The following is a 20,319-nucleotide window of genomic DNA, read 5'->3' as shown; positions in this document are numbered from 1 at the left end:
TTAAAGAGAGTAGACATGATGTTTGGATATTTATAATGACAGAATGCTGTTGACAGTGTAGACGATAATCAATTATCATATACAGATGGCCATTATTTTAGCAAATCCAATGCAATGGTAACTTTTTCCTTTTCTTTTTCCTTGAATAAAACCCACACACTTGGCACTGTGCAACTCTGTCTCAGCAGCAATTTGGATTCATTGTTTGCAACCCTGGATAACTGCAGTGGTACTTTTCTTCAGTCTCAGCCATTTGCAAGGATGGGCCAGACATTCTGAAGTGATCTAATGCCATAGAGATAGTGTGGCGGGGATGAGCAGATTGAGAGTGAGAGGTGAGAAGAACAAAAGAAAATGAATGGGGTGAGAGAAGACCCCCCTCGCAGGTCTTTATTCCTGTCCCCTGTCTCATTACCCAGGCTTTGACTCAATAAAGAGTGGATAAGGAGTGGATAAAGAAGCACACACCCTCTTGGCTAACCCTTTTTCACCTCCTCCCATCCCTAAAACACTTTTCACCAGCTACCCTCTGTCTCTCTTTTATGCTCTCTTGCACTGCTTTACATATATCCAAAAATACCCGCATAAAGCCAAACACGAGCCCCTTTTCCCTATTCTCTTGTATGTAAATATATATGAAAATTGTTTTTAGGTTTCAATCTTTGGGCTGTGATATTATAGTAGGACTGGGATAGTATATTGGTATATATATATATATATGTATATATATATATATATATATATATATATATATATATATATATATATATATATATATATATATATGCCGTTCATGTGGGAGACCTTGGTTCAAATCCCCTGTATGAAAGGTACCCCTTCCAGTATGGGTCCATAGGCAAGACCCCCTTAGCCTACCTGCCTACATGTAAGTCGCTTTGGATGAAAGCGTCAGCCAAATGCATAAACATAAACATCTTTAAATCTGTCTTTCTCTCTAGCTTTCCCTTCAGTGTGAGTTTTTGGCCTAACTTTTTAAAAGTTATATGTCCATCTCACTCTCTAATTCACAGTCTGTCTCTACCCTCTTTGTCCGCTGTGTTCCCTTCCTGTCAATGCTGTGTAATAGGAGTTATTTTCATCCCTGTCTCTCCGTGACTGTGGCTGCGGGATGGCTGAATATTTACATTTTTCACTCACTGGTGACCTTTCCCTGTTGCTGCTCTGGGAGCTCCAGTCTCCTTGCTGCTCTGCTGTTGACAGACTACTGGCTGCAAATCTCATATGGATACAGCAAATGATATACAGAGAATTGGGAACATTAGGAACAAAAGGGGGGTTCAGAGACAGGAGAAATGCAGAAAAAGAAGGAGTGAATACAAAAGAGAGTGTAACCATGCTGGATGAAGTGACGGACGTGCTGAAGGTCTATCTGCAGAGATAGTGCAATTCTTTTGCCTCTTGTATGAAAAAGTTTGTCACACCTGATGGTCTGAAATAAAGACCCTGAAAACTGATGTCAGTCTGGGTTTCACTCCATGATAAAGAAAGCACACGTTTGTTTGGCAGCAGGAGGTACTGTTCTCTTTTAAAGAGTGGATGTGTTCGTAACACACATGCAGCTCAGAGCCCTGGGAGATGTTTAGGAATATCTGCTGAGCAGTGGAAGAGGTGAGGGCCAAGATTTCACAAGGCAGTTGTTCTTAGCTGAGCCTCCACAGTAACAGGAGAGAAAAGTTGAGTCAGTGAACCCCTCAAAGTTTGATGAATGTTTATGACTCTCTGTGACTCTTGAAGCAAGCAGAGAGAGAGGCTGAAATGAAGGTTGCAGTTTTATGAAAACTGAGTGACCCTGTAAGACCCCTAGTGCTCTGTTATATGCTTGTTGTACTGAATATATCATGCATAACTTTTGGCCTGACTGAGTCGTGGTTTCGTTCCACAGTCCTGCAAGTGCATCGTTTTTAAGACTAACTACATATAAACATGGGTATTTTTTCTAGTTCTGGGGATCGCTCAACGCTCTTTACACTGCAAGCCAGATTCACCCATTCACAAACACATTCATACATCACTAGTCTATACAATATCAAAAGCTATGCAGTGCTTTTTTTTCTTTCTATCAATCCAGTTGACTCATCAGAGGTAATACTGGGTTCAGTGTTTTGCCCAAGAATACTTTGACATGTGGTCCTAGGAGGCCCGGAATCAAACCACCAGCTTTCTGATTGGCAAAAGAACATTCTTCCTCCTGAGTGATAGCTACCCCAAATAAGGGGTTTCTAAATAAAGAGATGAGCAGGGTCATACTTTTTGTCTGCTAGAACTGTAATTACTGCCTAATATCATACACAGTGCCAACACAGGGCACAAGAGACAAATAAAGAGAAGTACTTTGAAAGGTTTTGTTTACAGTGGGGACACTGATTATTTTTGCCTGGTGTTTAGGCATTGTTAAGGGCAAATTTAGTCTTTTGTCTTTTCTGAGTTATTGTCGGCTCTCTTGTTTTTGCTTAGAGCCAGTGTATTTGGGGGCTGGTTAGAAAGTAACATATCAGACAGATGTCTTCTGGGTCTATTCAGTACAAAAGGGATGTAGAGACAGCTTAGACAAAATAGAAAAAGTGGCACAGTATTCAAAGTGTATTTACTCCACAGATGCTTTTTCCTCACATATTTCAAAGTAAAATACTGTAGCGTTATGTCATAACTGGATGCCATAACTAGGGGAACTACAGTTTTTTAATTTGTGCACAGGACACCTGTGTTCCATTAGGCTTGCTGTGCCTTGCTCTGCACATCTACACTAAAAAAAGATGACATTCCAACAACAAAGATCATCTAATCTCCATCAGGAATGTCAACACAGAGAAAAAAAACAAAGACAAATGTCAGCGGAGGAGTGCCAAAAGCACAAAACTGAAAGAGCTGCTCTCCAAGACCTGCTGGACAAAGGACCAATCAGCACAGAGTAGAAACTGGATGTAAAAATACTGGAGGGCTCAGACTTCTCGCTGGGATCGTCTTTCCTTTCCCTTTTGTTTGACTTGACTTGGATTGTGAAGACAGGACACCAACCTTGCTTTATGTACATCGGTCTGGAAACCGTGTCCATTTATCAACGTGTGAGTCGTCGTGATTATTTATTATTATTTATGTATTTATTATTTTTTGTGGGCATTCATGTTGTAGAAATATATATAAAATACATTTCTCAACAAATACTCTGATATACAACCCCTGAGCTGTATACCAGTCAACTTTAAACAAAACATTTAGTCACTGAATTGATAGCGACAAGCTTTTTTTTGTCTATATTTACTGATTTAATTGATTATGTACCAATGTTATTTTCATTTAGGTATATTTATATGCACGATGGATCACAATTAGTGATCTTTTCTTTGTTGGAGGTTCTGTCTGTTGTCGTTTGAATCGGGTTTCCATAATACACACATAAACATACTTTCAAAGTTAGAGGCTGGATGAGTTTGTGTGTGAATGCCAAATATAATTAGTTTAAAACAACTCTTAAAGGAATTGCCTTTCCTCCTCACACAGGTGGGCTCAGACATGCTTATAGTGTTGAAACTTTTAGCCAGACAAAACCACTGCCTTGATTCCAGTAACCGTCTTGACCGTTTCTTTTCATTTTCTGTTTCGTCTTTCCTTTTTGAACGTTGGCTGGGATAGGCTAACGCAACCCCTCCCGTGACCCTGAATTGGATAAAGCAGGTACGGAAAATTAATGGATGATATGGTATAGCTTGTTTTCCCTTAATCAGGCCATGTGACTTCAAAGCTAATCTCACCAATTAATTGCTTATCACATATATATTGCTTCTCTGAAAGTTCCTCATGCATTTCAGTATTTCAGTGTTCATCAAAAACTGCATTTCTGATATATTTCATTTCAAATCACATAGTTCTTCCACTTTTTTTGTGTTTCATGTTTTATTTGTTTTATGTTGTGTCTGTCTCAGCAGTTAGTTATTAAATGCCATATCTAATTAATTCATGTGTTGGCTGTTCTTTTGCAGTATGCCAAATTCCCTCAGACTTAATCAAATTTCAACAATTTCTTTAATCAGGCCCTTTATTGATTAATAATAAATATCATAATCAGTTGATAAAATAAATGCTAAAATCTAGTGTACACAAAACAAACCAGTCTTTAAGCCATTTTTTTATGAAATAGAACAAACACAATACATCAAATGTGGAAGTTTCAAAATCTTTTCTTTTAATATCTGCTAATTTTTTCAAGAGATTAAAAAAGTAAATTGACCACATATTAAGTATTTTTTAATATAAAACCCATTTGGTGACTTTTTGGTGCTGGCAAAATAACCTATTACAAGGCATCTTCCAGTTGTTTAAAGGATTTATTTTAAGTTTCTAGTTTGCACGAATATTTCAGCTTTTAAGATGTGACTTCATCTTGTATATTATATTGTTATTTTCTTTGAAAGACAGATTCCTTACCCTAACTTGACTTGTGGCTGGAGCAGTGACTTGTGTTCACTGGCATGGTTCCTGAGCCCTTTTCTGTGATTGTTACAACAAAATTGTGTCTGATATTCAACATTTGTCTTTCCCGTATTCTCTGAATCTCACAATTTCCCATTGAGAAATGTATTCCTTGATTGATAAATGACACATAAGCTTCACATAGTCCTACTCCCTGTGCATGTGCTTTATGCTCCCTTAGAACTCTGAGTGCATGACTATATCAGGCATCTGGCAACAGAAATGGCTGCCATGCAAAAGGAAAATGATGAGATGTATTGGGCAGGTGATCAAAGGACTACTATTTACAACCACTCTCAGCCGGCAGACTTGACGACCAACAGTAAGCACACTGTACTGTACAGGGAACCTCTTCCATCATGCTTTTACTGCCCATCACTGCAGCTGTTAGGCAGGGGAGATGGCAAAGCTTTTAGCAGACTGAGATACCGTGCTCCTGCTGGACGGCCTGTATGGGCAATGCCATCAAAAAGGTGAATGACTGGAAAAGATAAGGAAAATGGAGGCTGGGGAAAGAAAGGGGAAAGGCGAGAGAGGGAGGTGATGGAGGGATAGGTTGATGTCTGCCTGCCAGCTGTCAAAGGTAAACGCTTTGGTTTAATAGAAACTGATATCATGCAACTCATTCACGTTCTTGTCAACGGCCAGGGAGAGTCGGTGAGTAAACTAAAGCAGGGTGAACTTTAAAGGAGGAGAAGAAGAGTCCTTACCTGCAGCAGCCAGTAGCACCTACGGTGGAAGGTGGGGATGATGGAGGAGTGGACGTAGCAGCCATACAAACACTGGAAGGAGAGTAGACAGCAGAGAAAAAGAGAAAAGGGGACAGAAAGAGGACATTACACTAAAGAAAAGTACAGGAAATAGGCTAACCTCTCAGCTGACCAAGACAGCTGTGATCTTTGAACCCCTGACCTTTTGCCTCCATATCATAACTCCCACTTGGACCTGCTGGCAGATGGTCAAGCTATTGTTCTTTCAAACAAGGGAGACAGTGGACAAAGTTACCCTGTGAACACCTCAGCACCGTCCCAGTGTCTCCATATGACGCGCTTCTTTCTTCTCTTCTCATTGACGCATAGCCAGTATTTGGCAGCAATGTGCTCTGTATAACTGTCATATTAATACTTCCCCTAGAAATGAGGAGTGTAAAAGACTTCATTTATCAAAAGATGCAAGTAATTACAAGAAAAATGAACTTATTTCACTCCTTAGTAGCTTGTCCAATGCTGCTTATATCCTGTCCTGCTTGAAAGAGACTCTTGACAGAATGATTCAAGTGTCCCTTACTCCAAACCCCTCCCTCCATCACTCTGCAGAGAAACTCAGCACATAACTAAGGCACAGTATTATTAATATCCTCATAGTAAATAGATAATACTGTGCCTGAGGACCCGGTATAGTGGAAAGAGCAAGGCAAGGCCAATAGCACCCCCTGGTATATAGCAGAGGGGCCAGGAGATATTCTTCACCAGCCAGAAGAAGAGGCAAATGCAGTGAAGCACCATGCACTGAGAGACTGAAGAAAGGCAGCATTCCTTCCATCCTCAGAATCTTCAGTCCTCCTATGGGTGACTCGTGGCCCTGGCTCCCTGGTGGCAGAAAGTGATGGCTGTGTTGCTTCTTGAGTACAACAGCAATCGCCATCTCCAGCACTCTATCCTTGTCCTGCCCTCACCAGCTGGGACATGGGCTTTGATATTTGATACATTTTTTTGTAAAAGGTAAGGGCAAGGTCCTTTGCTCTTACGTGAGTGAAGCAAGCAATGTGGCTGAGAGGGTTGAGCTTAACACAACCCCACTTTGGTTCAAATGTTTTTGAAGAATCAAGTGAAATCACCTCTGGTATAAGAGTGTATCCACATGCGCACTCACAGCTACCAAACATGGACATGAACATTCTAACACAGGCTTCATTATTGGATGGCTGCATAAATAGGCTGTGGTGAGGGATTTCAAAGTGTTCCATATGCTCATCTTGTTTAACTAAACCCTACACTGGTCTGGATAAACACTGATTTTCAAACAGTCTGATGAATGCACAGGTACGCAAGGAAGGCACATGAAGGAAAAGACACCGAGAGGAAAGCAAACATATCGCACACATGTACAAACTCACGTGTGTGTGGCTTTGTGCATCCAGCACATTCACATTTAGAGAGACCAATTGACAAACACATCAGCCCTGACTGTTTCTCCAGGTGTTCCATTGTTCCATTTACATCTATCTCTTAGCTTTTCTCAATACTACCAATTTCTCCTTGTGAGAGTTTGAGATGGTGAGCTCATGCAGTCTGCCTCCTTGTCTTATGTTTTTGCTGTACTCTCATCCATTACAGCTGTCTGGAAGAGGATGTATGCCTCCTCCCACTCCCATAGCTCTGCCATCCATTACTCTACGCTGGCAACAGACAGACACTTCCTCCCACACCCACAGTGACTTGAACATCACATTACTACATTCAGCAGCCACACACATTTCTTATTGTGCAGGTTTGAGCGTATTTATTTCATGAAAACTACTTTCTGCACTTTCAAGGGATTATTCATGCAGTGCTGTACATGGGTCTATAAAGCATTAAACTGCTGATGTATTCCTCAACAGTCATATGTTAGATTTCATTAAAAGGTGCTTACAAACAGAAATGCCAGCTTTGCCTATTCAATATTTGACATTATATGTCAACTCCTACACAGATACAACTCTAACTTGAACTCACTTTAACAGCTCACATAAAATAATTTACTGTTGTACTGCCCATATTGTACTCATTTACAGGTTAAAAATATTTTCTTTTATTTGGGAGGGAGGGGGGATCTACAAGAAGGGAATTAAATGCCTCCATATAAAAAAAAAGATCAATAAATAAACACACTTTTTTTGTTTTTTTTGCTAAATAAGTGGTTCTGAACCACTTATTTTGAGCTGCGGTCTCTTTTAGGCACCTTTCAAGGCCCAGTCTGCTCTGATTGGTTGGCTTCTTGATCAGAAAATGTGGAGTGCACAGCAGCTGCCTATCGTTCGTTTGTGACGAATCAAACCAGCCACTACGCAGCCAGTGTGTGAATGAGTTACACGGTGATGTCGTTAAGTAAAGGAAGAAAAGACTGGGCTGTAAATGAGGTGTTTGAGGTGCACCAAGGTGCTCCTTTCCCCTTGATGTGGGCTTTGAAACACAGCAGAGTTTTTCCATGCATAAAAAGCTACCTAACACATTCAATGTAAGAGAAACTGAAAAATCTTAATATGACCTCTTTAAAAGCTATTTGTGCACTTGGAAAAACCCTGTTTGCTCATTAAGTCTGATTACCGAGAATAGCATTCAATAATGTATCATGGTTAATACCGTTGTAGCCTAAAGCACTGGGTCCACTGAGAGTTTGGTTGTGGACATTTAGACGGTATAGCATGCTCCTCAGGATTGACAGGTTTGCCAGTGCAACAGGCCTATGTGATTAGGGTGACTGGGGAGTGAATAAATTAGCCCCAAGGCTGCTCTCCTGTCCCTCTGTTTACTCCATTACTCAACCACACAAAGCAGCGTCCCAGACAAACAAGCAGCTTAAAGCATAACACAACTGTTGCACCTGTCAGTGCCAATAAACAGTAAGCATCAAACACATTTACACACACACGCATGAGATTTTGAAGCCTCAATCTCCTGTAAAACTCCACTCCCTCTCAAACACACACAATTAGAGATCTAGTTCTCAAGCGCAAAACACCGCCGGAACCAGTAAACACACAAATGCGCAAACATACTCTTACACTCATGCACTTTTAGGTACACTCACACTGTTAAAATAGACCAAGACAGAAAGCTAGACCAAAATACGTTTGCAGGCAAAGGAATGCCTGTATACACACAGCTCATCATACTTGAGAGCTTATCAGTAATTCAAGACAGATATCAGTTACTGATGTTTCTGCTGCTCTCTGCATGCTGAGCGTCTAGGCAACACAGCGATGGCAGAAGAACCATTATTTGCTGTCTATGGGCTGTGACAGATGACAGTGCATCACAGGGCAAGCAATTAAATGATAATTATACACACAAATCCTCTCATAAAAAGTGCAGTTTCCCAGTGTGTAATTCTGAAAAGCCTTCACACAGTGGCAAAAACATGACAAAAACCAGTACATGCGCATCAGTGTATATGTGAAAACCCACGCACACAAACGTGGCTGCATGCACAAACAGTGTTCCACATACCAATGTCCTATTGTGTGTGTGCTAATGAGATACAGAAGACTCATATAGAACAGTCAACAAAAGAATTTACATGAAATAGGTTCATAATGCATTCATGTGCTGTCACTGGAGACAGCAAGAAATAAGGTTTACAGTGACGTGTGTCCTCCAAAGTTAGACCCTGATGCAGCAAATTCATTTGGTGCTGTCAATCAAGCAAGCGGTCAAGGCGATGTAATGGTGAAATGTTCAAATTAATGGATATTATTTCCTGGACTCAACATGAGTCCTCCCCCCTCGGGGAGTCATCATGAGTAGATCTGGATCTACTCTGGATCACACAGGACAAGCGGGCCGGGCAGTTTTTCTTAAACAAAGCCTTCAGATATATTGGCAGAGCCACCACTTGCTACCTGTCCTGCCTCCGGAGGCCACAACTGCCCCTGGCCTGCCTGTTGCCCGGGCGACACCTCGCTTACATTCATCCATCACAGCTGACAGATGTCAAGCACAGCCTGAGATGGGCTTGTAAAATGAAAAGTCGGTGATGGCAAAGCTGGCAAGCAGACATGTAGTTATAGTGAGCCTGAGAGAGGGGAAACTCTCTCATTAGACAATAATGATGTGTGAAGACAGTCCTAATCAGAGCGTGGCACCTTATTTATGTTAGCAATTTGCTGTTTTCCTGCCGTGATGCAAACGTCCCACTGTCAGAGCCTGCCACGCATTTGTCTTTTCTGCTGGATCGTCAGCCCCGGTGGGATGAACACATATGAAAACAATACTCAGTATGCACAGGACTATGCACATGGCTGGATAACTTGCCTGGCATTTTATTGAGACTTTTGTTGGAGATTTTTTAGAATTACATACCCCCTGTCTGGCTTGCTTCTATCATTTTTAGCCAGCTCTTTCAAGAATAACTACAATTGATGTATATTCGACTCATGTTTTCTTCACCAGCTTTGCTCCCACATCTTGACCACTCTGGATATGAACAACCTTCAGCTCGATCTCCTAAATTTGTCATGTTTTACTGTACTGAATAACTTGATTTGCACCAGTATATATTTGTTGACATGGATATCACTCTGGTAAGCCACTCCTGGCTCACCACTTCATTAGAGGAAATGTATCATTTTGTGAGTATATGTGTGTACCTCTGTTTGGAAAGCATGTTTGCATATGTCTGTTCACATGGATGCCTCAGGCAGGTGATACAGCCTGGGGCACAGCAGCATAAATAGACCTCACACAACAGCCAATCAGGCCATACTATCAGGCCCTATCTGTGGAAGGAGCGCAAAATCTATACTCAATAGAGATTCATGGACCATGCAAAATTCACACTACCAGGGCCACTGACAACATCCATGATGACTATTGATCAGCCAACGATTTCTGGCTCGAGACAGATGTGATTAGATGACTTCGGGCTGAAAAGTGCCACTTCCAGTTTGGGGGATGATCTTATTTTCAACCGATACCATAATGCTCTATATTTCACCTGCTGTCCTTACAGTCATCCACTCTGCACTACTCTCAAATTATCTATAGTGTCTGGTAGGGTGGCACTCTGCCCAGAAGGCTCATAATATGCAGTATATGGCTTGCATGTTTGATTCAGAGAAAAATGCCTGGCTCTGGCACAGTGGTTATGGCTCTTGCATCAGCTACTCCATCCTTTATTAAGATTCTCCTTTTACAGGCCTTGAAATAAGCCAAAACTTGTAAAGTTGTAACAGTATAATTTTTCAGCGCATCTGAAGACTTAAGCAATGGTTGATGAGACATTATACATAATAAATCAAAAGAGGCTTAGATTTATCTCCCCAGTCCTCTCCATTGGACCAGCTGCAGCCTCTAAATCAGTCAAAACCAAGCGGGCTACAAAATGAATTGGCAAGCTGCTCTCGAACTGAAGAGGAAAAATGGAAAACAAACCTAAATTCCTCTACAAAGCGAAACAAATGATGTTTTGGAAAAAAAAAAGAAACGTGTTATGGCTCTAAATATAGCATACTCATTGCAAAATAAACACAAATGGTTGATAAACAGGCTCCAAGGAGGGGAATTAATTAGCCTTGCTGGACGTGTAAACACAGCTATACATCAAGTTCAAAAGGAAAACAATAACAAGGCTGAGGCAGTTCGAGAAAAACCCTGACCACTTGTATCACTGAAAATCATAACTCTGTTTTGCTTCATTCCTTCCTGGGGCTAAGAGAAACAACAAATTCTAGACAAATGGAGGAGAGACATTTTAGGGAGGAAAACTGTGAAGTTGGGACAAATATATTGAGCAGAGGGATCAACGCAAGTGGGATGAGAGACAGAGACGAAAAAATAGAGAATAGGAAAGATAAGCAGGGGAATATAGAGTCTACAGCCATGCTTTTGCTCATGCCAGAGGAAGCTCATGCACATGCCCATGCACGTCTGTCTCCCTGACTGAAGACACAGTGTCTGTTGATGCTAATGCTAGCCAGCTGGGCTCGCGGCCAAAGGCATTAAGTGGAATCGAATTCCACCAAACTAGCTTTAATCAGCAGGTTTTTAAGGTTAGAATTACTTTCTCTCTCCTCCAGCCTGCTGGCCAAGGTTAAAGCAGACACAGGCGGGGGCTGGGCTGTGCTAATAGGATGGCAGGGTGGCACGGGGCCTACGGCATGCCACTGTACCCCAACACACTAAGGCACAAATACACAAAGGTGCAACAGTAGCGATGCACTTTAGCATATGTCAAGTCACACCTGAATAAACCAATAGTGTGCATACACCAACAAAAATAGAATTTCTTTTTATCTCTAAGTGACTCATCTGTATGTGTACAACCCACATATCAATGATAGATGACATGTAAAACGATCTTTCATCATCATCTTTATGACTCATTTTGTCTTTAGATGATCAAGTCCTTATCATTTAAAACTTATGAAAGCATAAAATGAAAGTATGGATCTGTATCAGGTTTTATAGTTTGAACTCTATGTGCTTGCATTGGCAATGTCCTTTTGATATTTCAGTTAACATAATCCAGTGGAGGAACAGAGAAATATACATATGTGTAAACACAACGTAACAAACCATGGCTGGTTCTCCTACTGTAGCTCCAGTATGTGTATTCTGGATGTATTGTTCTATGGTGTATGCTTTAAAAGAATGGAATACAAGAAGGGTTATAGTGTCCACTGTCGATAAGTGAATATGTCAGGCTGTTCTACAGTTCAAAAAGAGTCTTGCCTTGACCCCATCCTACTACAGCAGTCACAGCATTGATGCCTGTCAACAAAAGGAAGCTCAGTAAATCTTGCAGTGCTTCTGTCAGCTTCTGTTTTTCTATGGTGCCCACACTTTGAGCAGAAGCCTACATGTGTCATGACAAACAAATTTTACTTTTCCACTTTCAACTCTATTGCTTTCATTTTTCTCCTCTCTATCTTTCTCCTCTTTTTCTTTAATTGACTTTCTTTCAAATGGAACATGGCCTTACAAACTCTATAAAGTCACGTCCTCGCTCTCAAATGCTTGTAAATTTATATAATAAAGTGGAGCATCTTAAAGTAGCAAAACCTGGAAAAAAAATCATAGGCACGCGAGAGACGACAAACTGATGTAAAGAATATATGTAAAAGACTAAACTGCAAATGGAAACAGAGCATTATCTCAAGACAAGACTTCCTTATCTAACCTCTGAGCTGACCTCCAGATCGCCTGTCTAGAACAGACATGTAAAAATGTCTTGCAGCAAAAAAGCGTAATGAGCATCTGTTAGCATTACAAGCTAGGCGCTGTCAAAAATGACAGGCACTTTATTCCATTAAGAGTCGGGTAATGGACACAGCAAAGAGGTTGTGGAGACACAGTTTAACGACTTGGGGTCAGAGGTCGTGTTTTAGCTGTCATTTTTAGGAGTAAGGGAAACAGCTGAGTCTGAGAAGACTTTCCTGTACCTGATCTCTTTACTGCTGTTAGTGAAACCCAAATGCATGAGCTGGAGAAGGTCCAAAGGGATGTCAACGCAAAACCTGTATTCATGTTCCTCCAAGGAAAACCGGGAGGAGGGTTACAAGTACAGATGTTTCTATGTACACAGTAAAACAAAAGCTCAACAAATACCTACAATGTTCTTATTTAACTAAACTGATGGCTGAATCACAGTGTAAGACTGATGCTGTTTGTTAAGCATCGAAGGCAGTCTCTGAGCCTGTCTGACCGCCTATTAACCTTTCCTTGTGTTAGCTGAGGTAAGGATAAAAGTGCCACTGTGTGGAGAGGAGGGGCACGTTCTGTGCATTAATGAAAGCAAGCATCCAACCCACTAATGTTTCCCCCTAAAAGACACACATGGCGGAGACCTGCTGAAGATGACATCACAGGCTTGACTTCCCTGCTGCGGATTATGCCAGGCAGACGAGGTGCCTAATTGTAAGAGAGAGCCCAGATTTGTAATGCTGCACAGTTCTGTTAGGGCTGATTAGCAGACGCTCATGCCCTCTCCCCCTGCCGTGATCTATAGGCACTCAAAATTTCTAATATCTCCAGTGTAAGCAAGGAGGAGCTGAGAGAGACCGTAAATCATGACAAGTCCTCCTGAGTGCAGGAAAGGAAAAAAAAAAAGAAAAGACGGATGGAGAGAAAGACAGAGAGTGAGTTACAGAGCAAAATATTCAGGTTGTATGGAGACCTGAGAGAGGGAGAAGGGAAGCAGGTGGAGGGAGAGGGAACAGTACACATATTGGGGGGAGAGGAGCACACATCAAGGAGACATGAAAGAGTCAGGGAGGGAAGAAGAAAGAAGAAGAGGGGAGATATGATTACCAAGGAAACGGCAAGAAAAAAAAATCCTGCCGGGAAGAAAGAGACAGAGTGTGTAGAGTAGACAAAGAGGAGAAAGAGCATGGGAGGGGGGGTGGGAAAGGGAATGGGAAGACTGAAAGACATAGAAAGAAAGACAGAGAGAGGAGAGGATAGAATGAATGCTAACAGGGAGCCCAAACCCAGTACTGAGGCTTTATCCTTCACAGGCGGAGGAGCAACAATCGCAAACACATTTTCTCTCGCCCTGGCCCTAAGAGAGATAAAAAAGCAATTTGTATTCTATTCCTATTCAGCGTCGCTTGGCCTGTTTCTCTGCCTGCATATTTGTAAACACAGCTTTGTCAGAGCAGCTTAATCTTCCCAACACAAACACAGACTACAGGAAGGAGGGGCGAGGAAGGGTGAGTAGGGAAAAACAGTTATGAGGGGGGATTGAGTGAAGGAAGTGTAAGAAAGAGAGAAGAAGGGTGAAAAGGGTAAGAGGGTGAGGATGGGAGGATGGGAGGGGAGGTTCGAGAAGCAGGCGGAGGGTCATCTGAGAAGACAGGTTGAGGATCACGGATCAGACTTTGTTACTGTCTCTGCTGCCACGGGATGTCCCTGTGTCAACTCCCCGTGTGAAATACAGACACGCATACACACCATTGGTTGATGCACACACCCTGTCATTATTTTACCCAACAGCCAACAGGGTGGATTACTGACAGAAGCAAAAGAACACGCTTCAAATCATTCCTCATCATATGGCCTGGATGTGACAGATGGAAGAGGTGGGCCCCAGTGCTTCTCTAACTGTCACCGTGCTTAAATTTAGTGCTTAGGCGGCACGTCCACCCTGACATCAAGCTTCCAGGCATGGATTTCCAGGTTTTAGCAGAAGCAAAGTGCACATTCTGAACAGGCCAAAAAACACAGTCATGTGGAAGGACAAACATCACTGCAACCGATTATTCACTAAAGCAGAGAGACTGAAAGAGAGGCAGGGAGAGAGGGAAAGAGACGGGGACTTGGAAGTGACGATCGTCTGGGTGCACTTTCGCTCACAGAGGCGTGAAATTAGGCAGAGCGACACCTGCCAATACGCATTGCATTAAAGCGCCCAGTTCACCCCACTCTTTGGCCTTCCGAATCACTCCGTATACTCTCTCATTTCTCCCTCATTCTGTTCCACCACACTCTGAGATCTCTTCATTATGGCCCACAGTGCCCAATTAAAGACTGATAGCTGCCCCATTCAATCCCAGTACTGGGTTGTGGGGAAAATGGTGCTCCACTTCAGAGCGTGCCCACAACCTTCATCAGTTTGTGTGCACTCACACTCTAGTGACCCAGCCTTAGTCCTAGGAGAACCCAGCACAACTAGTTTGGACGTCCAGGCGATGGGATGAGTAGGACTGAGAACTGTTGCAATCATGACATCTATAATGGGGTTACTATAGAAACAGCAGCATCTGATTCAGAATGAATATGCTGCCTTCTGTGTTGTGTACTCTATACCGACCTGCAACTTCTACAAAATTTGAAATAACTTTATTTAAAATAAAGATGATGAGCTGGGCCATGGAGTTATTTCTCTGCAAACACACATACTCTTGAGTTTGGGCCTATGCGAGTGGTTAAAAGGTCAACTGCATCACTCTGAGCTGTCAGTTAACCATACTGTCATGCTCTAGTACCTACAGTATTGACACAATATTGCCAGAGAGCAAAGTTAACTTTGTTCCTTATTTGCTGCTGTGGCAGTTTCAACAAGTGTCAAACCAAGACAACTTTTTCATTCTGCAATATTTATATGTCTGTGCTCCACTGCAGATGAATACGTAGCCAAAAATCTATAACTTTGTCAGTGCTCATACTTGTGACTGCATGTTTGTGCTGAGAGCCCTGCAGACAGAGACAAAGCTAAGAGACAGATTTGGAGAGACAGGGATTGCCACAAACAGACAGAGAGACAAGCAAAGAAAGACAGGTAGAGCAGCAGACACGCAGCAGGCAGATGGGAGAGCCTGAGAGCCCCCAGGCAGCCCTGTGTTGAAGACAGTGGGGAACAAAACTGAAGGAGAACATATTACGTGCTGATTCTGATTGGGGGAGGAGGTCTGTAAAGGGAATGAGGCAGGCAGACAAGAGAGAAGGAGTAACAGAGAACGAGAGAGAAGGAAAAATCAGCTAGTGAGCCAAAATGAGGTAAAGGAAAGCAAATGAAAAGTGACACTTTAATTCAGGGGGCTTCTTCTGCCTGAGTTATTATGAGATGTTTGTAAGCTGGCTTGTTCATGCATTTCCTGGCCTTGTGCCTGGCTCCCTCTCACCGAGGAGACCTGTGGCGCTAACCTGTCTTTATCTGAGCAGCTCAGCAAGGGTCAGCTCTCTGCCACCATTCTCAGCTTTGATCCTCCCGGTTTTCACCATGGCTTCCCCACTGCCTCCCCCCTGCCTACCTCCTTTATTCACTCCTCTGCCCTTACTCATGTGTAGAACGTCTCTGTACTGCTGCTTCTTTGATATGGCCAAAGTCGTCCAAGCTCCCTCCACTCTTAATTTATTGCAATTACTCTAATCTGGACGGCAACGGTTAGCTTTGGCTTCACAGAGACACTTCTGAACACAGCAGAGCACCAGTGCTACATAAAAAGATAACTACTGAGAGGAGAGAGAAACAAAGAGTACATCAAATAGAGTGAACATGTGAAGAAGTGTGGGATGCACAGAGAAAAATAATAAAGACACAAACAAACAAACAAAAGGGAGAGAATGAGAGGCCCAAAAACACAAACACACACAGAGAAAAATGGGACTGGCTTTAAACTGATTTGGGATTCTAGTTGGGCAAAACTTGGTGTCTGAGGATGGCAGCCTGGTTTCAACTATAGGAAAAAAAAGGGCCATAAGGGCTGTTTTGGGCTGGTGAGGCAGCAACAAAGAAGATAGATGAAGGAGACAGAGAGATAAAGGAAGGGAATTATAGGCACACACAGATGGGCAACGACACTGCAGACAGGTACAACCTGGCAGCCAAAACAGACAAGAATGGGAGAAGGAGGGTGGTGGTCTGAATGCAGTGAATTCAATCAAGCAGAGAGATGCATTCCCTCTTATACATACAGAACATGTACATTACATATACAGTAAGACAGACAAGAACATGGGTAGATGTATAGTAAAAATACTCAAAAGAAGTGTGATGAGAAATTTAACAGCAGAGCTGGGATGCAAAAAGGACCCAGAGCAAAGTCACAGTGAGTGTAAGGGAGGAAGAGACCGAGACAGACGGAGATGGTGTGGTGGGGGGTAGTCAGCTGGAGTGACGACAGGTCTCCAGAGGTTGTAATATATAGCAGCGTTTCAATCTCTCAACACCAACTCCAGGGCTCCTTTTTCATACCCTTCCACAGTCTGAGGACAGAGAAATACTTCTGTCCTTCGGAGCCAAATTGACATTCAAAATGATATAATGTGCACTTTTCTGACATTATATCCCCAAATCTGGATGGTTATTTGTGACTGCTTGCGCTCACCATCCCCATTCTTTCTTGAAATCTCAAGGTTACTCATGGTAAAGGATGGATAAAAAATGCCAACGCCAAATATGTTTCTACGTTTGTCTTGTAATGTTTCCCCTCTCCCTGAGATCTCCCCAAGAGGTTTGAGACCAATGGTTGATTTATCTGCTGCATGCACCATTAATCCTGCAACCATGCATGCCACTGCTGAATAATTGATCTCAGTGCTACTGTAACTAAATCCGTCAAAATAGTGACAATCCCACCTCCCACTCTTTGCCTTTACTTCCTCTTTACCTCTGTGCAAAACATTGCCTTCCAGTGCTGTTATAAACTCTAGTTGATCTAAAGAGCGAATCCAGTTTTATGTTCTGCAGAGTTTAGAAGGGGATGGTTGACAGTTACTTTGAGTGGTGTTATGCCATAACAGGAAAGTGTGTGAGTTGTTCAGCCACCAGAGGGAGTTCCCCCTGACTGTATGTATGGATCCTGAAAGGAGGCCTAGCCAATTGCCCAAGTCTACAAGAAATAAAGATGTAGTTGACAGGGTAGATTGACAATGCCATCACTGACACTCCAGAATCTGGGCAGCCAAATAAATCGAAGTTGCGAGCAGCAATGACCTCTTAAGGTGATCAGCTCTCAGCCCTCTGTCTAGACCTCAGCAAACAGCTGCTCGGCTTAGAGCAGAAGGGGAACAATGACCCTTAATTTATGTCCACACCCCCCCTCCTCCCTCTTTCCGCCTGTCTCTTTGACTTGTTTTTGCATACTGCATTTAAAGTAATAAGTACAGTATCTCCTTGAATGCCACAGTGCTATAAATCAGAGGAAAATAGACCTGTCATCTTTGTAAACAATGCATAGGACCAGTTATCATTAAAAACAAAAGAGTTCTGGAGGACGCCTAGCCATGCATACGGATGAGGGTGAAACCAATCTACCAATCTCCTTGGTTCGCCCTAAGTTTCTCGCCTGGCCTGGAGGTACACAGACATACGTGCGCATGCACAGACACAAACCTGAACAAACAGAACAATTGCTTTCTTTTCTATGGAGATGTCTAATATCGTCTTTCTACTACAGAAAGCTACTACAGTGACTTTTTTTTCCACAAAGTTTTTGAACAAAACTTAAGATATAAATGTGTACACTGATCTCCTTGTGTCAAAATGTTATTAAAAAAATTTAATAAGAGTTGCAGAAATATGATTTTGAGTACAAGAATGTGCTGTGCCCTTGTCTGTAATCTTCAGTTACGCAGGGGAACTGGGTCCTAAAGGCATGGAAATGTAGATTTCCCCAGACTTTGAAGGACGGATAAAGGCTTCAAAAATAACAGTTTGATTATGATATTTACGCTGTATAATGACTTCTTATGACAAATAGCGTACGATCACGGAGTCACTCAATCATAGCATGTTGGTCGAAGTGACATTAGTAAGATTTAGGTCAGTGCTTGGAAAATGAGCTCCGGATTCGATTGCAGAGACGACATTGTTCAATGTCACAACAGTGCTGTGAAAATTTAGGATCATTTGTTATGTAGAGCCATCAGTGTTTATGACAGCCAATCCATCGTCAAGTAAGCTGTATGTCAACCTTTATGTCAGCTTTATGACACATGGATCACATGAAATGTCATGGAATGTCATCTATGTGTTTGCAGACGCTGAAGCACATGTGATGGATAAAACAGTCAGAAGGAAAAGGCAGTCTTTAACGCATGTTTGTAGAGCAGAGTTGATACCTGTCATGTTGATCAGGTGTCAGTGTCTCTGTGTCCCTGTATAAGGTGGCAGGTGGATGCCTCCTGGCAGCCATTTGTATGCAAAGCTGCATATCCCTCTCCCCCAGCACAGGGCCCCTGAGGTGTAACTGAGTGGAGGTTCCTGGTGGCATCCTGCCCTCTCCTGCCTAAATGCGATTGGGTTGGAGTGCCCCTCATCTCTGTGTGCACATATGTTCTCACTTTTTGAAAATGGGGCACAGACACAGACAATGAAGTGAGATATCGCAGTCAGCAAGACAGAGAGTGAAAAATACACAGAAAGTCTGGTCTTTAGTCAAGAGACTTGGACTAACATTTACCAAGCTGCTGATTTCATGACTCAAAATTAATATTAGAGCTAGAGTTTCCGTTCTTCTTCGAGCTGACAGTGACAGTGATGGAGGCGGTCTCCTCTTAGTGCAAGAAGTTTCTCTCAATATCCCACAGTTCCAAGCAATTACCACAACCAATTAGGTCCCCAAAAAACAGAGTGTATCCCTGAGTGACGCTTGATGAGAGAGATGGCCACATCTATGTATACTGTATCCAAAAACAGGCCTCCGGTGCTGGTTGTCCTATACAGTTATAGGCTTCGGTAAGGGCCCGTGAAGTGCTGTGCGTGCATTTTTAAAGTGAGTAGATTTACAGTGCCACAGAAATTGTAAATGGGGAACTGTGGGGAGAAGAGAAATAATCTGAGACTTGTTTAAGTTTGAAACAGGTTATCTTCTGGTGGGAAAAGTTGAGAAATCAACACACACACACACACACACATACGCTCACACACAGTCTTAATTAAAGTTCCTTTTCCATGAGATTTACATGCTTGGGTTGAATTGTCTGTCTCTGTCTTGTGATAAATGCATTCTTCCTGCCAGATATGAACCACTTGAGCTACAGTATGTATGTCAGCTTCTGTCTGCAGCTGCCATCCTTCAGATGAACTTGGCGACAGACGGGTCCAGTGTGTCGTCTGGGAGATACACTGAGGACTGACACATTCCAGTAGCTCCTCCCACCACCACCACCACCACCTCTTCCTAAGGAAGCCCCAGTGCTCCTGCCCTGTCTCATTATGTGGGCGAGATGTTTGTGGGTCTCTCTGTGCCATCCTGTCGCTGTCAGCTAGCATAACGCCTCCCAGCGGACTCGTAGCTACTGCTGCACACAGCTTGGTTCTGTTTGTGTGACTGTCACTGTGTGTGTGTCAGCGTTCTTTTCTAATCCAAAGAATTAATTTCCTATACCGCTGTATTCTTTTCACATAGCTCAAAAACAAGAGAAGGACAGGGGTGGCTATTACAGTCTAGAGGGTGTCCACAATAACGCAGGACTCAAATGTCACTCAATTTACAACTGACTGGTGTAAATACAATACCTGGATTTGTCTATGTGTCTTTTCAATTTGTTCCCAATGCGGAGGGTAAAATTTAATTTAGTAGGGATATTTACACAACCAGATGACAATGGGGCATTGGGGAGTGCTGGTGAGAGTTGCCTTCCAGCCCACAGATTAATAAAAGCCCATTCAAAGATCTGCGGTATG

General features: G+C 42.5%; 1 protein-coding gene across 6 annotated transcripts in view; it reads right to left on the bottom strand.

Annotated features, from left to right (window-relative positions):
* Positions 1-20,319, bottom strand: part of camta1a (calmodulin binding transcription activator 1a) — a 280,700-nt gene that overhangs the window by 55,089 nt on the left and 205,292 nt on the right. For all 6 annotated transcript variants that reach the window (XM_072366794.1, XM_072366790.1, XM_072366793.1 and 3 more), the window contains one exon: positions 5,199-5,270. In XM_072366794.1, coding sequence (XP_072222895.1) covers positions 5,199-5,270 — 72 coding nt within the window. The remainder of the gene's footprint in view (positions 1-5,198; positions 5,271-20,319) is intronic.

This window comes from Leuresthes tenuis, unplaced genomic scaffold (genome assembly GCF_036924035.1).
Source record: "Leuresthes tenuis unplaced genomic scaffold, fLeuTen1.0.hap1 SCAF_16, whole genome shotgun sequence".
NCBI classification, from domain to species: Eukaryota; Metazoa; Chordata; class Actinopteri; order Atheriniformes; family Atherinopsidae; genus Leuresthes; species Leuresthes tenuis.
This window is presented reverse-complemented; position numbering and strand designations above follow the sequence as displayed.